The sequence below is a fragment of the Pristiophorus japonicus genome, chromosome 4, assembly GCF_044704955.1.
Source record: "Pristiophorus japonicus isolate sPriJap1 chromosome 4, sPriJap1.hap1, whole genome shotgun sequence".
In the NCBI taxonomy this organism is placed as follows: domain Eukaryota; kingdom Metazoa; phylum Chordata; class Chondrichthyes; family Pristiophoridae; genus Pristiophorus; species Pristiophorus japonicus.
In genome coordinates this window covers 87,151,016-87,170,058 of record NC_091980.1, presented here as the reverse complement: position 1 = coordinate 87,170,058, position 19,043 = coordinate 87,151,016, and the positions used below count along the sequence as shown (strand labels likewise).

Below are 19,043 nucleotides of genomic sequence, written 5' to 3'. Positions count from 1 at the left end.
GAGGCATTCAGGAACAGGAAGGGATTCCATTACCTCAATGTGCAGCTCGTGTGCGACCACCAGCAGCGCATCATGCAGGTGAATGTCTGATATCCAGGGAGCTGCCACAATGCTTTTATAATGAGACCGTCATCCACTCCATAGATCTTTGAGCCCTAATACTATGATTCAAGGGATACCCTCTGATGCCATGACCCATGACTCATGACACCCCGAGAGAGCCCCAGACACCAGCTGAGCACTCGTATAATGGGAGCCACTCTACCATCAGGAATATCATTGAGCAGATCATTGGGGTCCTCGAGCAGAGGTTTAAATGCCATGACCAGTCAGGAGGTGCTCCGCAGTACTCGGCCATGTAGGTCTCCAGCTTCGTGTTGACTTGCTGCATGCTCCACAACCTGGCAATCATGAGAGACCAGCTGTTGCTACCAGCAATTGTGCCAGAGGATCAAGTTCAGAAGCCACAAGAGGAAGTTGAGGAGGAGGAAGGTTAGGAGAACCAGGGGATCACCAAAGGGTTCTTGGTAGACTGCCCACACCTGGGAGGGACGTTCGTCGCAATTTAATTGAAGATCACATTTGAGAGGCATCCTGCACCATCTGACTTCAGAGCACCGTTGCCATATGCCTTGCTTTCCACAACTGAGGATCCATCAGGAAGTCCACTGTTTGTACTCAATTCTTTAAACCCCTTCCCCATGAAGATCACAAAAAAGACCACCAATTCCACCACGATCCAATTACCATCATCACTCTTTATCTACAGCAAAAACAAACCATGACACAATCATCAACACTTACAAATATTAAATTATTCACCCTTAATGGCTATCCTAAGTACTCCAGCCTATTCTGTTGCTTCTAGGAAGTGGCAGCAGTACACAAGGTGGATGACTGCTGAGATTCTGAAGAGGGCTGTTCAGATATCCCCCTCAAGAGGCTGTAGGATGTGATGTCCCTGCCTCAGACTGCTCCATTTCAGTATGAGTTTCAGTAGTCTGGGCCACCTGGCTGACCGGTAACAGGAATGGTAGAATGTCGAGGCAGGGAGCAGGAATGTTGCCATCTGGAGCGAAGCCAGCAGATTCCTGCTCCATGATTTCCACTCCTCCACCTCGGGGCATCAGTTCAGCCAGCCCAGTAATCTGCTGGAGGACAGATCTCTGGGCATCAGACATTCTGCGATCCACTTTCAACCAAGGATTTGCAGCATTTTGTCATTCCATGCAAGCTGTTTGACATTCCATGGAAGCAGCAATAACTGCAGTGGAAGTTGCGACCTCAGTCATTAGACACTGCCTGATGTCTGGCTCCACAGGTCGCTGGATGGAATTGGCAAGCCTCTCCATGCTGGAGAAGATGGGTTTCAGGCTCTGCGTCAAGGAGCCATGGGCAAAATTGGAGATGGACTCCTCCATCCCCTTAACCACGACCCATAAGCTTTCAGGCATGCTGTCCATTGCACCAAGCATTTGGTTTGTCAACAACACGACTTGTATTTATATAGCGCCTTTAACATAGTGAAACGTCCTAAGGTGCTTCACAGTAGAGATAAAAAAAATCTGACACTGAGCTGCATAAGTAGAAATTAGTGCAGATGACCAAAAGCTTGGGCAAAGGTATGTTTTAAGGAGCGTCTTGAAGGAGGAAAGAGGTTTAGGTAGGGAGTTCCAGAGCTTGGGGCCTAGGCAACAGAAGGCACGGCCATCAATGGTTGCGTGATTATAATCAGGGATGCTCTATCAACCTTCTGAAGCTTGGCCCTGGGGGTCCTCATTTGACTCCTACAACTGAACTAGTATGCAACCTTGCCCACCCCTCCCTGACAAGGTGGCACTAGCACCTGTGGTGTCCCTTCCACCCGGTGTGGCTGCTGCCCACCCGTATCCCAGTGCGTGCGACTGAGAGGATCCCTCTTCCACTGGTCGAACTCCTCCCACATCCGCCACATTAGTTCCCCGTGGCTTCCTTCTCCCAGTGGATACAGGACATCCCTCCTCTGGATCTCCTTTACTAAGTGCGTGGAGGCTACATACACCACTGCAGGAAAATTGCTTCTAATCAACACTTATGTGCTGAACATGCAGGTGTCTATTTTAGCACCTCCAGACATGTTTTAAATCATGGTAATCATTAATGAACCCCCAAATTGCAGCCTAAAACCAGACTTTCAATCAGGCATGTCTTATTAGCACAGCACTCACAGCACCTTTCCTCAAAATAACCCTCATAGAATTTTATTTGAAATGTCTTTTGTTTGTAGTTGACAGGTGTATTGCAGTGTTTTCTCTTGTTAGACATGAGCTGGATGCAAGAGATATTCTGTTACATTTCAGACTAAAATGTTATCACATCTCTTAAATGTTGTAAAGCACTTTGCATATTTTTTTTGAAGTGTTATTGTTTAGCCAAAATATATCTGTCCATATATTAAAATTCTTGCATATGGGGCATTTCCTGTCTACAACCCTTATTTCCTGCATCACGATTATGAGTTATGCTTTTTATGTCAATGTACAGTGGAAATTGTCTATGTAAACATTTATAATGGGAATTGTTATGTAAAGTGTTTCCTATGATGATGTAGTTGCAAGCCTTCTGCCATAAGATGGTGCTGTGGTGCTTCCTGTTCCCATCGCTGAGCCTGCACTAGCTTACTGTCTATCTGTGGCAACCTCAGCTTCTCTCCTCTGCAATTTGCCTGTAAGTTTCTCAATTTTGGTTTAAACTAATTTTAATATTTCTGTAAATTATATTTCTGCTTAATGTTTATGCTGCAGCCCAAGCACCACTGATGTAAATTGTGATGATTTTTGTGCTTCATTGCCCTACTAGCTTATGGCTCTCTGGTCCTCGCCTGCTGATTAATATTTTGTTTGGAACCTGCTTTTGATTTTCTCGCCTGCTTGTCCCACAAGTTTGCCCCCACTCAACATCTTCAGACCTCACTCATTTTTATTCTTTCCCCAATTGCTTCTCTTTGCCACTTCTTGCAGCCTTTCACCAATTCCCTGGTGTACTTGGTGGCTTCTGAGTGTCCCACTGTCTACACACCTCTCAGTGGCCTCTCGTAGCCTCCAACTGATCCCCTCACGTAATTAGGTCAGTCCTACTTATGCCCCACTATTGATGGGCTCACTTGCTCTCACTCTCGCTCTGACTGTGGTTTCCTTTAGCATCTTCACAGCTCCTTAATTTTCCCAATGTGCCTGGCCTATCTGTGCTTCCCATTATTCTTCACTTCTCATTTCATAACCTGATGAAGAAGCATCACCAAATCTTTTCATCCGCTTTATGCTGAAGTTCACCAAAGCTGTTGTTTTTTGGAGACTTTTTTCATTGGTCTTAATGAGGAGGGAAGCTGGCCACTGCTAGAAATCCCATAGAACATAAGAATTAGGAGCAGGAGCAGGCGATATGACCCCTCGAGCCTGCTCCACCATTCAATAAGATCATGGCTGATCTTCGACTTCGCCTCTACTTTCCTGCCCGATCCGCATATCCCTTGATTCTACTAATATCCAAAAATCTATCTCTCTCTCAGTCTTGAATATACTCAATGACTCCGCATCCACAGTACTTTGGGATAGAAAATTCCAAAGATTCACAACTCTCCTGAGTGAAGGAATTCCCCCTCACGTCAGTCTTAAATGGGTGACCCCTTATCCTGATACTATGTCCCCTAGTTCTAGACTCTTCAGCTGGGGAACAACCTCTTGGCATCTACTGTGTCACTCCCCCTCATAATGTTTCAATTAGATTACCTCTCATTATTCTAAACTCCAGGTAGTATAGGTCAAATCTACTCGATCTCTCCTCATAGGACGACCTTCTCATGCTAGGGATCAATCTAATGTACCTTCGTTGCACCGCCTCTAAGGCAATTATGTTCTTCCTCCGATAAGGAGACCAAAACTATGCACAGTGCTCCAGGTGCGGTCTCACCAAAGCTCTGTACAATTGTAGCAAGACTTCCTTACTCTTGTACTCCAACCCCCTTGCAATAAAGGTCAACATGCCATTTGCCTTCCAAATTGCTTGCTGTACCGGCATGCTAACTCTGTTTCATGTACGAGGACCCCTAAATCTCTCTAAACACTAACATTTAATAGTTTCTAGCCAATTAAAAAATATTCTTCCTGCCAATGTGAATAACCTCACAGTTCCCCACATTATACTCCCATCTGCCACCTTACTGCCCACTCACTTGTCTATATCTTTTGCAGGCTTTTTGTGTCCTCCTCACAGCTTACTTTCCCACCTAGCTTTGTATTGTCAACAAACTTGGATACATTGCACTCGGTCCTTTCATCTAAGTCATTAATATAGATTGTAAATAGCTGAGACCCAAGCACTGATCCTTGCGGCACTGCACTAGTTACAACCTGCCAACCGGAAAATGACCTATTTATCCCTACACTTTTTTTTGTGCGTTAACCAATCCTCTATCCATGCTAATATATTACCCCCAACCCCACGAGCCCTTATATTGTGTAGCAACTGTTTATGTGGCAGCTTATCAAATGCCTTTTGGAAATCCAAACATACTACATCCGCTGGTTCCTCTCTCATCTGATGATCTGTCTCCTGAGGAAGAGAGTGTTCAAAGACCAGGAACTCAAATCTGGCACCAAGCTTAAGGTCTACAGGGCTGTAGTGATACTCGCCCTCCTATATGGCTAAGAGACAGTAGGCACCTCAAATCGCTGGAGAAATACCACCAACGTTGTCTCCGCATGATCCTGCAAATCCCCTGGGAGGATAGATGCACCAACGTCCGTGTTGTCAATCAGGCTGACATCCCCAGCATCGAAGCACTGACCACACTAGACCAGCTCCGTTGGGCCGGCCACATCGTCTGTATGCCCGGCACAAGACTTCCAAAGGAAGCACTGTACTCTGAATTGCTACATGGCAAGCAAGCCCTGGGTGGGCAGAGGAAACGTTTCAAGGACACCCTCAAAGCCTCCTTGATAAAGTGCAACATCCCCACCGACACCTGGGAATCAGTTCCGTGGATTCTAGAATGGTCCCAGCAGATTGGAAGGTAGCAAATGTAACCCGGCTATTTTAGAAAGGAGGTGGAGAGAAAACTAGGAAGTGGTAACCAGGCACTTAGAAAATCGTAATATGATTAGACAGAGTAAACATGGTTTTATGAAAGGGAAAATCATGTTTTAACAAATTTATTACTGTTTTTGAGGATGTAACTAGCAAGGTAGATTAGATCACCTTCATCATCAAAGACCGCCCTCAGTAGAGGAAGAGCATCCGGGGAGGGCGCTGAGCAACTAGAATCTCATCGCCAAGAGCATGCAGAAAACAAGCGCAGGCAACAGAAAGAGCATGCGGCAAACCAGACTCCCCACCCACCCTTCAACCATTGTCTGTCCCATCTGTGACAGACTGTATTTCCCGCATTGGACTGTACAGTCACCTGAGAACTCACTTTGAGTGGAAGCAAGTCTTCCTTGATTTTGAGGGACTGCCTATGATGATGCTGAAGGTGATCTAATCTACCCTGCTAGTTACATCCTCAAAAACATTAATAAATTTGTTGAAACATGATTTTCCCTTTCATAAAACCATGTTTACTCTGTCTAATCATATGATTTTCTAAGTGCCTATTTTTCTTTCCACCTCCTTTCTAAAATAGCCGGGTTACATTTGCTACCTTCCAATCTGCTGGGACCATTCTAGAATCCACGGAACTGATTGGCTCTGGTTAAGAGGTTATTTGTGACCTGCTTAATGCAGTTGTGCACTGCAGATTGGGAAAAGTGGGTGATGTCTCTTGTAGTAGCCTGGAAGGAACCAGAGTCAAAAAAGTTCAGGGCAGTAGTGACTTCCACAGCCACTGCCAAAGCATAGGCCTCTGGTCTTGCAGGATGCTGCACAAATCTGTAACAGCCTGGCTGGTGAAGCGTGCCCTCTTGACTCACTGCTGCTCTGCGATGTCCAGGAAAGTGCGTCTTGGCCGATGTTGGCTGGGCAAGGCCTTTTACGAGTATCCCTCCCCGCCCCGGCTCAGTGCTGCAAGTCTTGGTTACTGTGACTGCTGTGGCTGTCCTTCCTTGCAGCTGTTCACCAAGGCTAAAGAAGCAAAAATGACACTAATGGTAAGCTGAAAATGCTTAGTCGGGTTCATTTAAGGCAAATAAATTTAAAATTAAGCAATCTAGAAGCTTTGAAATGTCATGGTAATACATCAGTCAGAAAAGCATTGAGATCCTATTCACCCAAATGAATTTTGGCGAGTGTCCCTTTAAAGTTAGCTCCAGTCATGGTCAGTCCGTTTCTTGCCAAACCTGCAAGGTATAACTCAGTGGGCTGGCCACTGGGCGGGACTTCAGCCCACCCAGTTAAAATTGGTTGGATCTCAATTGGGTCATGGGGCCTTGCTTAAATATATGTAGCAGGCCTTTCTGAACGGAGTCAATCGCTGTGTTAAAATTGGGATCGGTGGGTCAATGGGGGGTAGGGGGGTGGTGGGCTGTTGAGTAGATTCTCCCAATTTTAACTGCCCACCCACCCTGTTTCTGTATTTAACTGCAGGCTATCTATGCTTGCCTTTATACATGTCTTTCAGTCCTTCTGACACTAGGTGGTGTTACTCCACTTCTAAATGTTAGCTACCAGGGTCTGGCATAAAACTGGTGGGGGATAAGGGAGGGCAGGTTTGGAATCAGGTTGGTGGTGGTGGGAAGTGGTTGGGGTGCGTTTTTGGCAGTAGGCTGGTTGAAGGCAGTGATGGGGGTGTGGATAGGAGGAGAGAAGAATTGTGGCATTTAATCTCCAAAGCACATAGTTTAAAAAAAAAATCTCAATCTCCTGCAATAAAAACTGAATTTGTCTTCAGTCACCATAAATCAGAGGCCCTGATAATACATTGTATGTTACATAGCATAACACTGCTATTGTTTTAAAATAGTGTATCCCCAACTCGGTGAGCCATGGGAGATTTGATTGTACAGGCCAGCGATTGTGGGAGCCGGCAGCGAGGAAGGATGTCAATTTGTTCATGTCGGCATGCGCCACCCGGTGGCCGGGAATGGGTGATGATAAGGAGTGGTTCTGGATAAGGGAGGTTCAACCTGTATTAAAAGAGAGAAAGAAAGCCAGACATTTCATGCTAGTTTCTTCTCCAAAGCATTAATCTCTAATTGATCTTAATTAAAGTTAATGGTCTTAAAGAGGCCGACCAGATCAAGAGCCTGTCCCATCAAAACAGAATAATACACTAGGTACTAAATGGCACAACAGTCCAATTGTTGTTAAATCAGATGGTACAGTTTTATGAGAAATGCTGCAAGAAATCTGCTAGTGTACTAAAAGCTGTTTATACAAGAGCAGCCATGTAATATCTGCTATACTATACTGAAGTCTTGCGAGATCTATAAAATTATAGATTAGTTTGTTCTATCTGCACGTGGGACATTTGTTGATTCCAGGGAAAGAACATTTTCAAATGTGTTAATTTTTCTTTAGTTACAACAGGAAAGCCAAGGGATCTATTTCAGAGTCTTTGGGGTTAAGAGTGGGAACAGGTGCTTAAACAAGGTCTCTGCTTTTATTCTTGTGCTTATTTGTCCAGCTAAAATGTCACCCCCAGGTGCCATTTGAGGAAAACTGCAGGCAGCACCCTCGAAAGGCTTGGCAATCGGGTAGTTTACAGAACTGAGACCTGGCGTTTCTATAATACCGAATCATGCCTCTTGTGATATCCCAAAGCACTTTACATCCAATGAATTACTTTTTATTTGAAGTGCAGTGACTATTATATAGATGCATGTATCAACTAAGGCCTCGCAGACATCAAATTCAATGAATTATTACTTAATAATTTTTTTGGTAGTGTTGTTGAGGAAGCAATGTTGCCCAGAACGCCCTGTGAAGAGTGCTATATCTTTTCTATCCATTAGATCCAATGGAACATGCAGATGGGCCCATGGTTTAATATCCTACCTGAATGACTATACCTTCAACAATGCAGTACTCAATCAGTATTACACTGGTGTCTGTCTAGATCATACTTTCAAATTGAACCCACAGGCTTCTGATTCTGAGGCTCAAGTGTTACCAACTGAGTCAATAGCAGGATTGTCTTGCTTTAAATGTCTGGGGTTTTGGGGAAATTAAATTCATTTCATCGTCTGGGCTACATGGAGTAATTTCCATACCTTCACAAAACATTAGGAATTCTTTGCAAACATTACCGTTAAATTTTGTCAACAGTAACATAAGAACATAAGAATTAGGAACAGGAGTAGGCCATCTAGCCCCTCGAGCCTGCTCCATCATTCAACAAGATCATGGCTGATCTGGCCGTGGACTCGGCTCCACTTACCTGCCCGCTCCCCGTAACCCTTCATTCCCTTATTGATTAAAAATCTATCTATCTGTGACTTGAATACATTCAATGAGCTAGCCTCAACTGCTTCCTTGGACAGAGAATTCCACAGATTCACAACCCTCTGGGAGAAGAAATTCCTTCTCAACTCGGTTTTAAATTGGCTCCCCTGTATTTTGAGGCTGTGCCCCCTAGTTCTGGTCTCCCCTATCAGTGGAAACAACCTCTCTGCCTCTATCTTGTCCATCCCTTTCATTATTTTAAATGTTTCTATAAGATTACCCCTCATCCTTCTGAACTCCAACGAGTAAAGACCCAGTCTACTCAATCTATCATCCTTAGGTAGCCCGTTCATCTCCGGAATCGGCCTAGTGAATCGTCTCTGTACCCTCTCAAAAGCTAGTATATCCTTCCTTAAGTAAGGTGACCAAAACTGCATGCAGTACTCCAGGTGCGGCCTCACCAATACCCTATACAGTTGCAACAGGACCTCCCTGCTTTTGTACTCCATCCCTCTCGCAATGAAGGCCAACATTCCATTCGCCTTTCTGATTACCTGCTGCACCTGCAAACTAACTTTTTGGGATTCATGCACAAGGACTCCCAGGTCCCTCTGCACCGCAGCATGTTGTAATTTCTCCCCATTCAAATAATATTCCCTTTTACTGTTTTTTTCCCAAGGTGGATGACCTCACACTTTCCGACATTGTATTCCATCTGCCAAACCTTAGCCCATTCGCTTAACCTATCTAAATCTCTTTGCAGCCTCTCTGTCCTCTACACAACCTGCTTTCCCACTAATCTTTGTGTCATCTGCAAATTTTGTTACACTACACTCTGTCCCCTCTTCCAGGTCATCTATGTATATTGTAAACAGTTGTGACCACTAACCACCGATTTCCAACCCGAAAAGGACCCATTTATCCCGACTCTCTGCTTTCTGTTAGCCAGCCAATTCTCTATCCATGCTAATACATTTCCTCTGACTCCGCGTACCTTTATCTTCTGCAGTAACCTTTTGTGTGGCACCTTATCGAATGCCTTTTGGAAATCTAAATACACCACATCCATCGGTACACCTCTATCCACCATGCTCGTTATATCCTCAAAGAATTCCAGTAAATTAGTTAAACATGATTTCCCCTTCATGAATCCATGTTGCGTCTGCTTGATTGCACTATTCCTATCTAGATGTCCCGCTATTTCTTCCTTAATAGTTTCAAGCATTTTCCCCACTACAGATGTTAAACTAACCAGCCTATAATTACCTGCCTTTTGTCTGCCCCCTTTTTTAAACAGAGGCGTTACATTAGCTGCTTTCCAATCCACTGGTACCTCCCCAGAGCCCAGAGAATTTTGGTAGATTATAACGAATGCATCTGCTATAACTTCCGCCATCTCTTTTAATAGCCTGGGATGCATTTCATCAGGACCAGGGGACTTGTCTACCTTGAGTCCCATTAGCCTGTCCAGCACTCCCCTAGTGATAGTGATTGTCTCGAGGTCCTCCCTTCCCACATTCCCGTGACCAGCAATTTTTGGCATGGTTTTTGTGTCTTCCACTGTGAAGACCGAAGCAAAATAATTGTTTAAGGTCTCAGCCATTTCCACATTTCCCATTATTAAATCCCCCTTCTCATCTTCTAAGGGACCAACATTTACTTTAGTCACTCTTTTCCATTTTATATATCTGTAAAAGCTTTTACTATCTGTTTTTATGTTTTGCGCAAGTTTACTTTCGTAATCTATCTTTCCTTTCTTTATTGCTTTCTTAGTCATTCTTTGCCGTCGTTTAAAATTTTCCCAATCTTCTAGTTTCCCACTAACCTTGGCCACCTTATACGCATTGGTTTTTAATTTGATACTCTCCTTTATTTCCTTGGTTATCCACGGCTGGTTATCCCTTCTCTTACCACCCTTCTTTTTCACTGGAATATATTTTTGTTGCGCACTATGAAAGAGTTCCTTAAAAGTCCTCCACTGTTCCTCAATTGTGCCACCGTTTAGTCTGTGTTTCCAGTCTACTTTAGCCAACTCTGCCCTCATCCCACTGTAGTCCCCTTTGTTTAAGCATAGTATGCTCGTTTGAGACACTACTTCCTTGCCCTCAATCTGTTGGCACTCTTTGTTCCTGAAAGTTCATCTTAATATCACACGTTAGAATTACCCATCTATTTTTAGCTCCAGGATACAATTGAAATGTATGTAGAAGCCTATTTGAGAAAGTTGTTGAAGGGTTGCTGGTATGTTGAAGAACTGTACATCAGCAAGAGTTAGCGTCTTCAGGAGAGAAAGCTAGAAAATTGGTATGAAGTAAAAATGCAGAATATTAAGCAGAATCAATAGCATACATTATATAGGACTTTGTTCTAATTATATATGTGGCTTTATTTCCTGTTAGGCTTGTGAGTTAAAAGGAACCTCTGACCAGGAGAAACTTCAGTGCAGTGAATTTTGTGTTCTGACAGTTGACTTTATTATTGACGCATTTGTTCATCACTTCGACAATTTAGTAAAACTGGAAACGACTCAACCAAAACAGCAGAAAAAAATTCTCTTGGATAAAGCAGATGTGGGCTTGGCAATGCCGCAGGTAGGTTTGTGATCTTTTACCATAGAGTTCCTGACTCTGAAACATCCCTGTCAAAATAGCAATTTACAATACTGTCTTTTAAAAAAATATATATATTTAACATTACTAGTTGCATTCAAGAACTAAAATTTTAACCATTCTAATATAGTATGAAAAGCTATGATTTTGTCACTCGTTTTGGAATTCAAATAGATATTAGCAAGAATAAAACAGAGCATAGTATCTGTACTGTTGATGTAGGGAGATAAAGTGTATTAAATTAGCATCTTTCACTGCTGCTGTGCAGATGAATTGGAAAGCAATTTATAATTCAACAGTTAAAACCGTTAAAATGCTGCAATACTCACCACAATTATTGGCCCAGAAATTGCAGTCGGAGGCTTCCTGTGGGCGGATGCCTCCGAACAAATTTTGAAAAAACTATCTAATAATCCCGGAGGAACATAGACTTGCGATCCGAGGCCTCCATTCGCAGTCCAGCGTATGGACCCACGTATTCCAGGCAGAGTGATTATTTGCACTCATTTTTTGAGTGTCTTTCTGCGCCTGCGAGCCCTGGACTCCGCCCCCAATGCCTACGAATGCGAACCACCACCCACGTATGGACTCCTCAAAACCGACACCGGAGGTTGGGCCTGTATTGTGAGCTGGAGCTGTGCCGCATATGTCTAGTTTTTGGATTATCTTAAGGACTTTTGCCTCGAATATCGCCGTGATTATCTACAAGAACATTCTTGCTGCCTTCTGTGGGTGAGAAAACATCGGGAGGGAGGGAGGGAGGGAGGGAGCGACTTTGCGCGAGGGAGGGAGGGAGCGACTTTGCGCGAGGGAGGGAGGGAGCGACTTTGCGCGAGGGAGGGAGGGAGCGACTTTGCGCGAGGGAGGGAGGGAGCGACTTTGCGCGAGGGAGGGAGGGAGCGACTTTGCGCGAGGGAGGGAGGGAGCGACTTTGCGCGAGGGAGGGAGGGAGCGACTTTGCGCGAGGGAGAGAGGGAGCGACTTTGCGCGAGGGAGGGAGTGACTTTGCGCGAGGGAGGGAGGGCGCGACTTTGCGCGAGGGAGGGAGGGAGCGACTTTGCGCGAGGGAGCGACTTTGCGCGAGGGAGGGAGGGAGCGACTTTGCGCGAGGGAGGGAGGGGAGCGACTTTGCGCGAGGGAGGGAGGGAGCGACTGCGCGAGGGAGGGAGGGAGCGACTTTGCGCGAGGGAGGGAGGGAGCGACTTTGCGCGAGGGAGGGAGCGACTTTGCGCGAGGGAGGGAGGGACTTTGCGCGAGGAGGGAGGGAGCGACTTTGCGCGAGGGAGGGAGGGAGCGACTTTGCGCGAGGGAGGGAGGGAGCGACTTTGCGCGAGGGAGGGAGGGAGCGACTTTGCGCGAGGGAGGGAGGGAGCGACTTTGCGCGAGGGAGGGAGGGAGCGACTTTGCGCGAGGGAGGAGGGAGCGACTTTGCGCGAGGGAGGGAGGGAGCGACTTTGCGCGAGGGAGGGAGGGAGCGATTTTGCGCGAGGGGGAGCTCGAGGGAGCGACTTTTGCGCGAGGGAGCGAGCGACTTTGCGCGAGGGAGCGAGCGACTTTGCGCGAGGGAGGGAGCGAGCGACTTTGCGCGAGGGAGGGAGCGAGCGACTTTGCGCGAGGGAGGGAGCGAGCGACTTTGCGCGAGGGAGGGAGCGAGCGACTTTGCGCGAGGGAGGGAAGCGAGCGACTTTGCGCGAGGGAGGGAGCGAGCGACTTTGCGCGAGGGAGGGAGGAGCGAGCGACTTTGCGCGAGGGAGGGAGCGAGCGACTTTGCGCGAGGGAGGGAGGGAGCGAGCGACTTTGCGCGAGGAGGGAGCGAGCGACTTTGCGCGAGGGAGGGAGGGAGCGAGCGACTTTGCGCGAGGGAGGGAGGGAGCGAGCGACTTTGCGCGAGGGAGGGGAGCGAGCGACTTTGCGCGAGGGAGGGAGGGGCAGCGACGTGCGCGGGGAGGGGCGAGCGACTTTGCGCGAGGGAGGGGAGCGAGCGACTTTGCGCGAGGGAGGGAGCGAGCGACTTTGCGCGAGGGAGGGAGCGAGCGACTTTGCGCGAGGGAGGGAGCGAGCGACTTTGCGCGAGGGAGGGAGCGAGCGACTTGCGCGAGGGAGGGAGCGAGCGACTTTGCGCGAGGGAGGGGAGCGAGCGACTTTGCGCGAGGGAGGGAGCGAGCGACTTTGCGCGAGGGAGGGAGCGAGCGACTTTGCGCGAGGGAGGGAGCGAGCGACTTTGCGCGAGGGAGGGAGCGAGCGACTTTGCGCGAGGGAGGGAGCGAGCGACTTTGCGCGAGGGAGGGAGCGAGCGACTTTGCGCGAGGGAGGGAGCGAGCGACTTTGCGCGAGGGAGGGAGCGAGCGACTTTGCGCGAGGGAGGGAGCGAGCGACTTTGCGCGAGGGAGGGAGCGAGCGACTTTGCGCGAGGGAGGGAGCGAGCGACTTTGCGCGAGGGAGGGAGCGAGCGACTTTGCGCGAGGGAGGGAGCGAGCGACTTTGCGCGAGGGAGGGAGCGAGCGACTTTGCGCGAGACTGAGACTGGCAGTGGAGAGAGGGGAGCGAGCGCGAGACTGAGACTGGCAGTGGAGAGAGGGGGAGCGGGCGCGAGACTGAGACTGGCAGTGGAGAGAGGGGGAGCGGGCGCGAGACTGAGACTGGCAGTGGAGAGAGAGCGAGACTGGAACAGGGAGGGAGACAGACAGAGAGTCTGTGAGGAGCTTGGGAGAGGGGACAGAGGGAGACTGGGAGGAGGGAGGGAGAGATAGATACTGGGACGGAGGGTCTGGGGAGAGAGAGAGAAAGAGAAAGAAACTGGGATTGGCAGGGGAGAGAGAGAGTGGGACTGGGGAGGGAGGGAGAGAGTGTGAGAGAGAGAGTGACTGGGAGGGAGGGAGAGAGAGAGAGAGGTCACTGGGATGGAGGGAGGGAGAGAGAGTGTGACTGGGAGGGAGGGAGAGAGAGAGAGAGTGACTGGGAGGGAGGGAGAGAGAGAGAGAGAGGAGAGTGACTGGGAGGGAGGGAGAGAGAGAGAGAGAGAGAGAGAGTGACTGGGAGGGAGAGAGAGAGTGACTGGGAGGGAGAGAGAGAGTGACTGGGAGGGAGAGAGAGAGTGACTGGGAGGGAGAGAGAGAGTGACTGGGAGGGAGAGAGAGAGTGACTGGGAGGGAGAGAGAGAGTGACTGGGAGGGAGAGAGTGAGTGACTGGAGGGAGAGAGTGAGTGACTGGGAGGGAGAGAGTGAGTGACTGGGAGGGAGAGAGTGAGTGACTGGGAGGGAGAGAGTGAGTGACTGGGAGGGAGAGAGTGAGTGACTGGGAGGGAGAGAGTGAGTGACTGGGAGGGAGAGAGTGAGTGACTGGGAGGGAGAGAGTGAGTGACTGGGAGGGAGAGAGTGAGTGACTGGGAGGGAGTGAGTGAGTGACTGGGAGGGAGTGAGTGAGTGACTGGGAGGGAGAGAGTGAGTGACTGGGAGGGAGAGAGTGAGTGACTGGGAGGGGAGAGAGTGAGTGACTGGGAGGGAGAGAGTGAGTGACTGGGAGGGAGAGAGTGAGTGACTGGGAGGGAGAGAGTGAGTGACTGGGAGGGAGAGAGTGAGTGACTGGGAGGGAGAGAGTGAGTGACTGGGAGGGAGAGAGTGAGTGACTGGGAGGGAGAGAGTGAGTGACTGGGAGGGAGAGAGTGAGTGACTGGGAGGGAGAGAGTGAGTGACTGGGAGGGAGAGAGTGAGTGACTGGGAGGGAGAGAGTGAGTGACTGGGAGGGAGAGAGTGAGTGACTGGGAGGGAGAGAGTGAGTGACTGGGAGGGAGAGAGTGAGTGACTGGGAGGAGAGAGTGAGTGACTGGGAGGGAGAGAGTGAGTGACTGGGAGGGAGAGAGTGAGTGACTGGGAGGGAGAGAGTGAGTGACTGGGAGGGAGGAGTGAGTGACTGGGAGGGAGGGAGTGAGTGACTGGGAGGGAGGGAGTGAGTGACTGGGAGGGAGGGAGTGAGTGGTGATGGAGGGAGGGAGTGAGTGACTGGGAGGGAGGGAGTGAGTGACTGGGAGGGAGGGAGTGAGTGACTGGGAGGGAGGGAGTGAGTGCTGGGAGGGAGGGAGTGAGTGACTGGGAGGGAGGGAGTGAGTGACTGGGAGGGAGGGAGTGAGTGACTGGGAGGGAGGGAGTGAGTGACTGGGAGGGAGGGAGTGAGTGACTGGGAGGGAGGGAGTGAGTGACTGGGAGGGAGGGAGTGAGTGACTGGGAGGGAGGGAGTGAGTGACTGGGAGGGAGGGAGTGAGTGACTGGGAGGGAGGGAGTGAGTGACTGGGAGGGAGGGAGTGAGTGACTGGGAGGGAGGGAGAGAGTGACTGGGAGGGAGGGAGAGAGTGACTGGGAGGGAGGGAGAGAGTGACTGGGAGGGAGGGAGAGAGTGACTGGGAGGGAGGGAGTGAGTGACTGGGAGGGAGGGAGTGAGTGACTGGGAGGGAGGGAGTGAGTGACTGGGAGGGAGGGAGTGAGTGACTGGGAGGGAGGGAGTGAGTGACTGGGAGGGAGAGAGTGAGTGACTGGGAGGGAGAGAGTGAGTGACTGGGAGGGAGAGAGAGAGTGAGTGACTGGGAGGGAGAGAGTGAGTGACTGGGAGGGAGAGAGTGAGTGACTGGGAGGGAGAGAGTGAGTGACTGGGAGGGAGAGAGAGAGTGACTGGGAGGGAGAGAGAGAGTGACTGGGAGGGAGAGAGAGAGTGACTGGGAGGGAGAGAGAGAGTGACTGGGAGGGAGAGAGAGAGTGACTGGGAGGGAGAGAGAGAGTGACTGGGAGGGAGAGAGAGAGTGACTGGGAGGGAGAGAGAGAGTGACTGGGAGGGAGAGAGAGAGTGACTGGGAGGGAGAGAGAGAGTGACTGGGAGGGAGAGAGAGAGTGACTGGGAGGGAGAGAGAGAGTGACTGGGAGGGAGAGAGAGAGTGACTGGGAGGGAGAGAGGGAGAGAGAGAGAGGGAGAGAGAGAGACTAGGAGGGAGGGAGGGAGAGGGAGACTGGGAGGGAGGGAGGGAGAGCGCGCGAGAGAGAGAGAGAGGGAAAGAGTGTGGGGGAGAGAAAGATCGCCCACACTATGCCCCATCTATGGTGGGGGCAGGGGGGATGGTAAGGTCGGGAACGTGCTGGGATGGGGCCGGAATTTGGGGTGGGTCAGGAACTTGAGTTGGGGATGGGGTGGGACTCAGGAACTTGGGCTTGAGGGGGTGGGCATGAACCTGGGCTTTGGTGGTGGATGAGTTTGGATTGGAGGGGGTCAGGAATTTTGGCTGGGGTGGGCATTAACTTCGGCTGGGCGAGTGGGGCAGCTCGGAACTTGTGCAGCGATGAGGCAGGAAATTCGGCTAGGATGGGGAGAAGCTCACCTGTCTGGAGTCGGCAGTCCGAATGGCTCAAATTACACTTTGCAAAGTCACTGAGAACTTGGGCTGGGCGGTTCTAATTACACCTTCCAAAGAAACTACTGGATGTGTCTTATCCTCCAAGAGGACCAATCAGCAGTTGGGTCATGTGATCATGGAGAGCCAATCAGACCATTTTGCTCGTGCAAATAACCACATCCTATTTGTACGGGTATCACCATTTCTATGAATGGGGATATCCCCAAAAGCGCGCACAATTTAAATAAATAAGAAAAACACCAAGTATTTTAAATTCATTGAAATTAAATGTTTTAGACAAAAAAAAATTTAAATAATTTTTTAATAGGGGTAAAAAATAAACTTGCCTTAATGGACAGGGTTTATAATATAAAAATTAGGCATAAGAGTTTGCAGGACATTCACTGGGCAAGAGTTAAATAGACCAAATCTCCACCTGTGAAGGTCCTTCTTCCGGGGATGTGTCGGAACTGTCAAAAGACATTTTGATGGTTTGCAAGTGCCAGTTTTCGGCGCATGCACATCATGTGCTGAGAACTGGCACTTGCGGGGCCTCTACAGGTGCGTGTGACCATCATATGCGCCTGTAGAGACTGCAATTTTTGGCCCATTGTTACCTACTTTATGATTGTAAATATACCTGATGGCTTGAAGGCTTTCCAACACATTTTATTAACAAAAAATCATATTGCACAGTGGTATTTGCAGCACAGAAATAATTCAGCCCAACAGGTCCATGCCGCTTTTATGCTCCACACAAGCCACCTCCCACCATTCATCTAACCACATTAATATATCCTTCTATTCCTTTATCCCTCATGTGTTTATCTAGCTTCCCCTTAAATGTATCTATGCTAGTTGCCTCAACTACTCCTTGTGGTAGCGAGTTCCACATTCAAACAACTCTCTGGCCAAAGAAGTTTCCTCTGAATTCCCTATTTGATTTATTAGTGACTATTTCTGACTCCTAATTCTGCTCTCCCTTGCAAGTGGAAACACCGTTTCTACGTCTAGGTCTCGGAGGGGTGGAGAGGAAAGGGGACTGGCGGGGGGAGTGGAGAGGAAAGGGGGGGGAGGGTGGAGAGGAAAGGGGACTGGCGGGGGGGGTGGAGAGGAAAGGGGACGAGGGGGGGGGGGGGTGGAGAGGAAAGGGGGGGGAGGGTGGAGAGGAAAGGGGACTGGCGGGGGGGGGGGTGGAGAGGAAAGGGGACTGGCGGGGGGGGGTGGAGAGGAAAGGGGACTGGCGGGGGGGGGGTGGAGAGGAAAGGGGACTGGCGGGGGGGGGGGGGTGTGAAGAGGAAAGGGGACTGGCGGGGGGAGGGGGGGTGGAGAGGAAAGGGGACTGGCGGGGTGGGGGGGGGGTGGAGAGGAAAGGGGACTGGCGGGGTGGGGGGGGGGTGGAGAGGAAAGGGGACTGGCGGGGTGGGGGGGGGTGGAGAGGAAAGGGGACTGGCGGGGGGGGGGGGGTGGAGAGGAAAGGGGACTGGCGGGGTGGGGGGGGGGTGGAGAGGAAAGGGGACTGGCGGGGGGGGGGGTGGAGAGGAAAGGGGACTGGCGGGGGGGGGGGTGGAGAGGAAAGGGGACTGGCGGGTGGGGGGGGGGTGGAGAGGAAAGGGGACTGGCGGGGTGGGGGGGGGGTGGAGAGGAAAGGGGACTGGCGGGGTGGGGGGGGGTGGAGAGGAAAGGGGACTGGCGGGGGGGGGGGTGGAGAGGAAAGGGGACGAGGGGGGGGTGGAGAGGAAAGGGGACTGGCGGGGGGGGGGTGGAGAGGAAAGGGGACTGGCGGGGGGGGGGGTGGAGAGGAAAGGGGACTGGCGGGGGGGGTGGAGAGGAAAGGGGACTGGCGGGGGGGGGGGGGCGTGGAGAGGAAAGGGGACTGGCGGGGGGGGGGGTGGAGAGGAAAGGGGACTGGCGGGGTGGGGGGGGTGGAGAGGAAAGGGGACTGGCGGGGGGGGGGGTGGAGAGGAAAGGGGACGAGGGGGGGGTGGAGAGGAAAGGGGACTGGCGGGGGGGGGGTGGAGAGGAAAGGGGACTGGCGGGGGGGGGGTGGAGAGGAAAGGGGACTGGCGGGGGGGGTGGAGAGGAAAGGGGACTGGCGGGGGGGGGTGGAGAGAAAATGGGACTGGCGGGGGGGGGGTGGAGAGGAAAGGGGACTGGCGGGGGGGGTGGAGAGGAAAGGGGACTGGCGGGGGGGGGTGGAGAGGAAAGGGGACTGGCGGGGGGGGTGGAGAGGAAAGGGGACTGGCGGGGGGGGTGGAGAGGAAAGGGGGGGGGGGTGGCGTGGCGGGGGAAGAGAGAAAGAAAGAGAGAGTAAGTGAATGGGGGGAAGAGACGAGAGGATGGGGGGGGCAGAGAGAGGAGGGGCAGGGAGATGGGGAGAGATCGGAAGGGGGAGTGATCGGGGTGGGGAGACCGGGGGATGGAGAGAGGGGGGATTGGAGGGAGAGAGGGAGGTGGTCAGGCGCACGATGTGGGTGGGGGGGCGGTATAGAGTGTGGAGAGCATAGTGGGGAAGGCGGAAGAACGTGATCTGGGTCGAAAGATAGGTGGGTGGGGGGGTTGAAAGCGGGAACATGATCCCGATGGTAAGACTGGACAAAATCTGGAAGTCACGACACTGTCACTGTAACCCAATTTGTTAACAATCCGTGACACGCACACAATACTGCATCTATGTTGGCGGGGGTGGGGGGTGAGGTGAGAG

The 19,043-nt window shown here is 50.8% G+C and overlaps 1 protein-coding gene across 7 annotated transcripts in view; it reads left to right on the top strand.

The window, feature by feature from the left end:
- crebrf (creb3 regulatory factor) overlaps positions 1 to 19,043 on the top strand; it is a 79,612-nt gene that overhangs the window by 9,544 nt on the left and 51,025 nt on the right. For all 7 annotated transcript variants that reach the window (XR_011593020.1, XM_070878408.1, XM_070878406.1 and 4 more), the window contains exon 2: positions 10,755 to 10,946. Coding sequence is in view for 6 of the 7 variants with exons in the window: in XM_070878408.1 (XP_070734509.1) it covers positions 10,938 to 10,946 (9 nt within the window). In the remaining variant the exon portion in view is untranslated. The remainder of the gene's footprint in view (positions 1 to 10,754; positions 10,947 to 19,043) is intronic.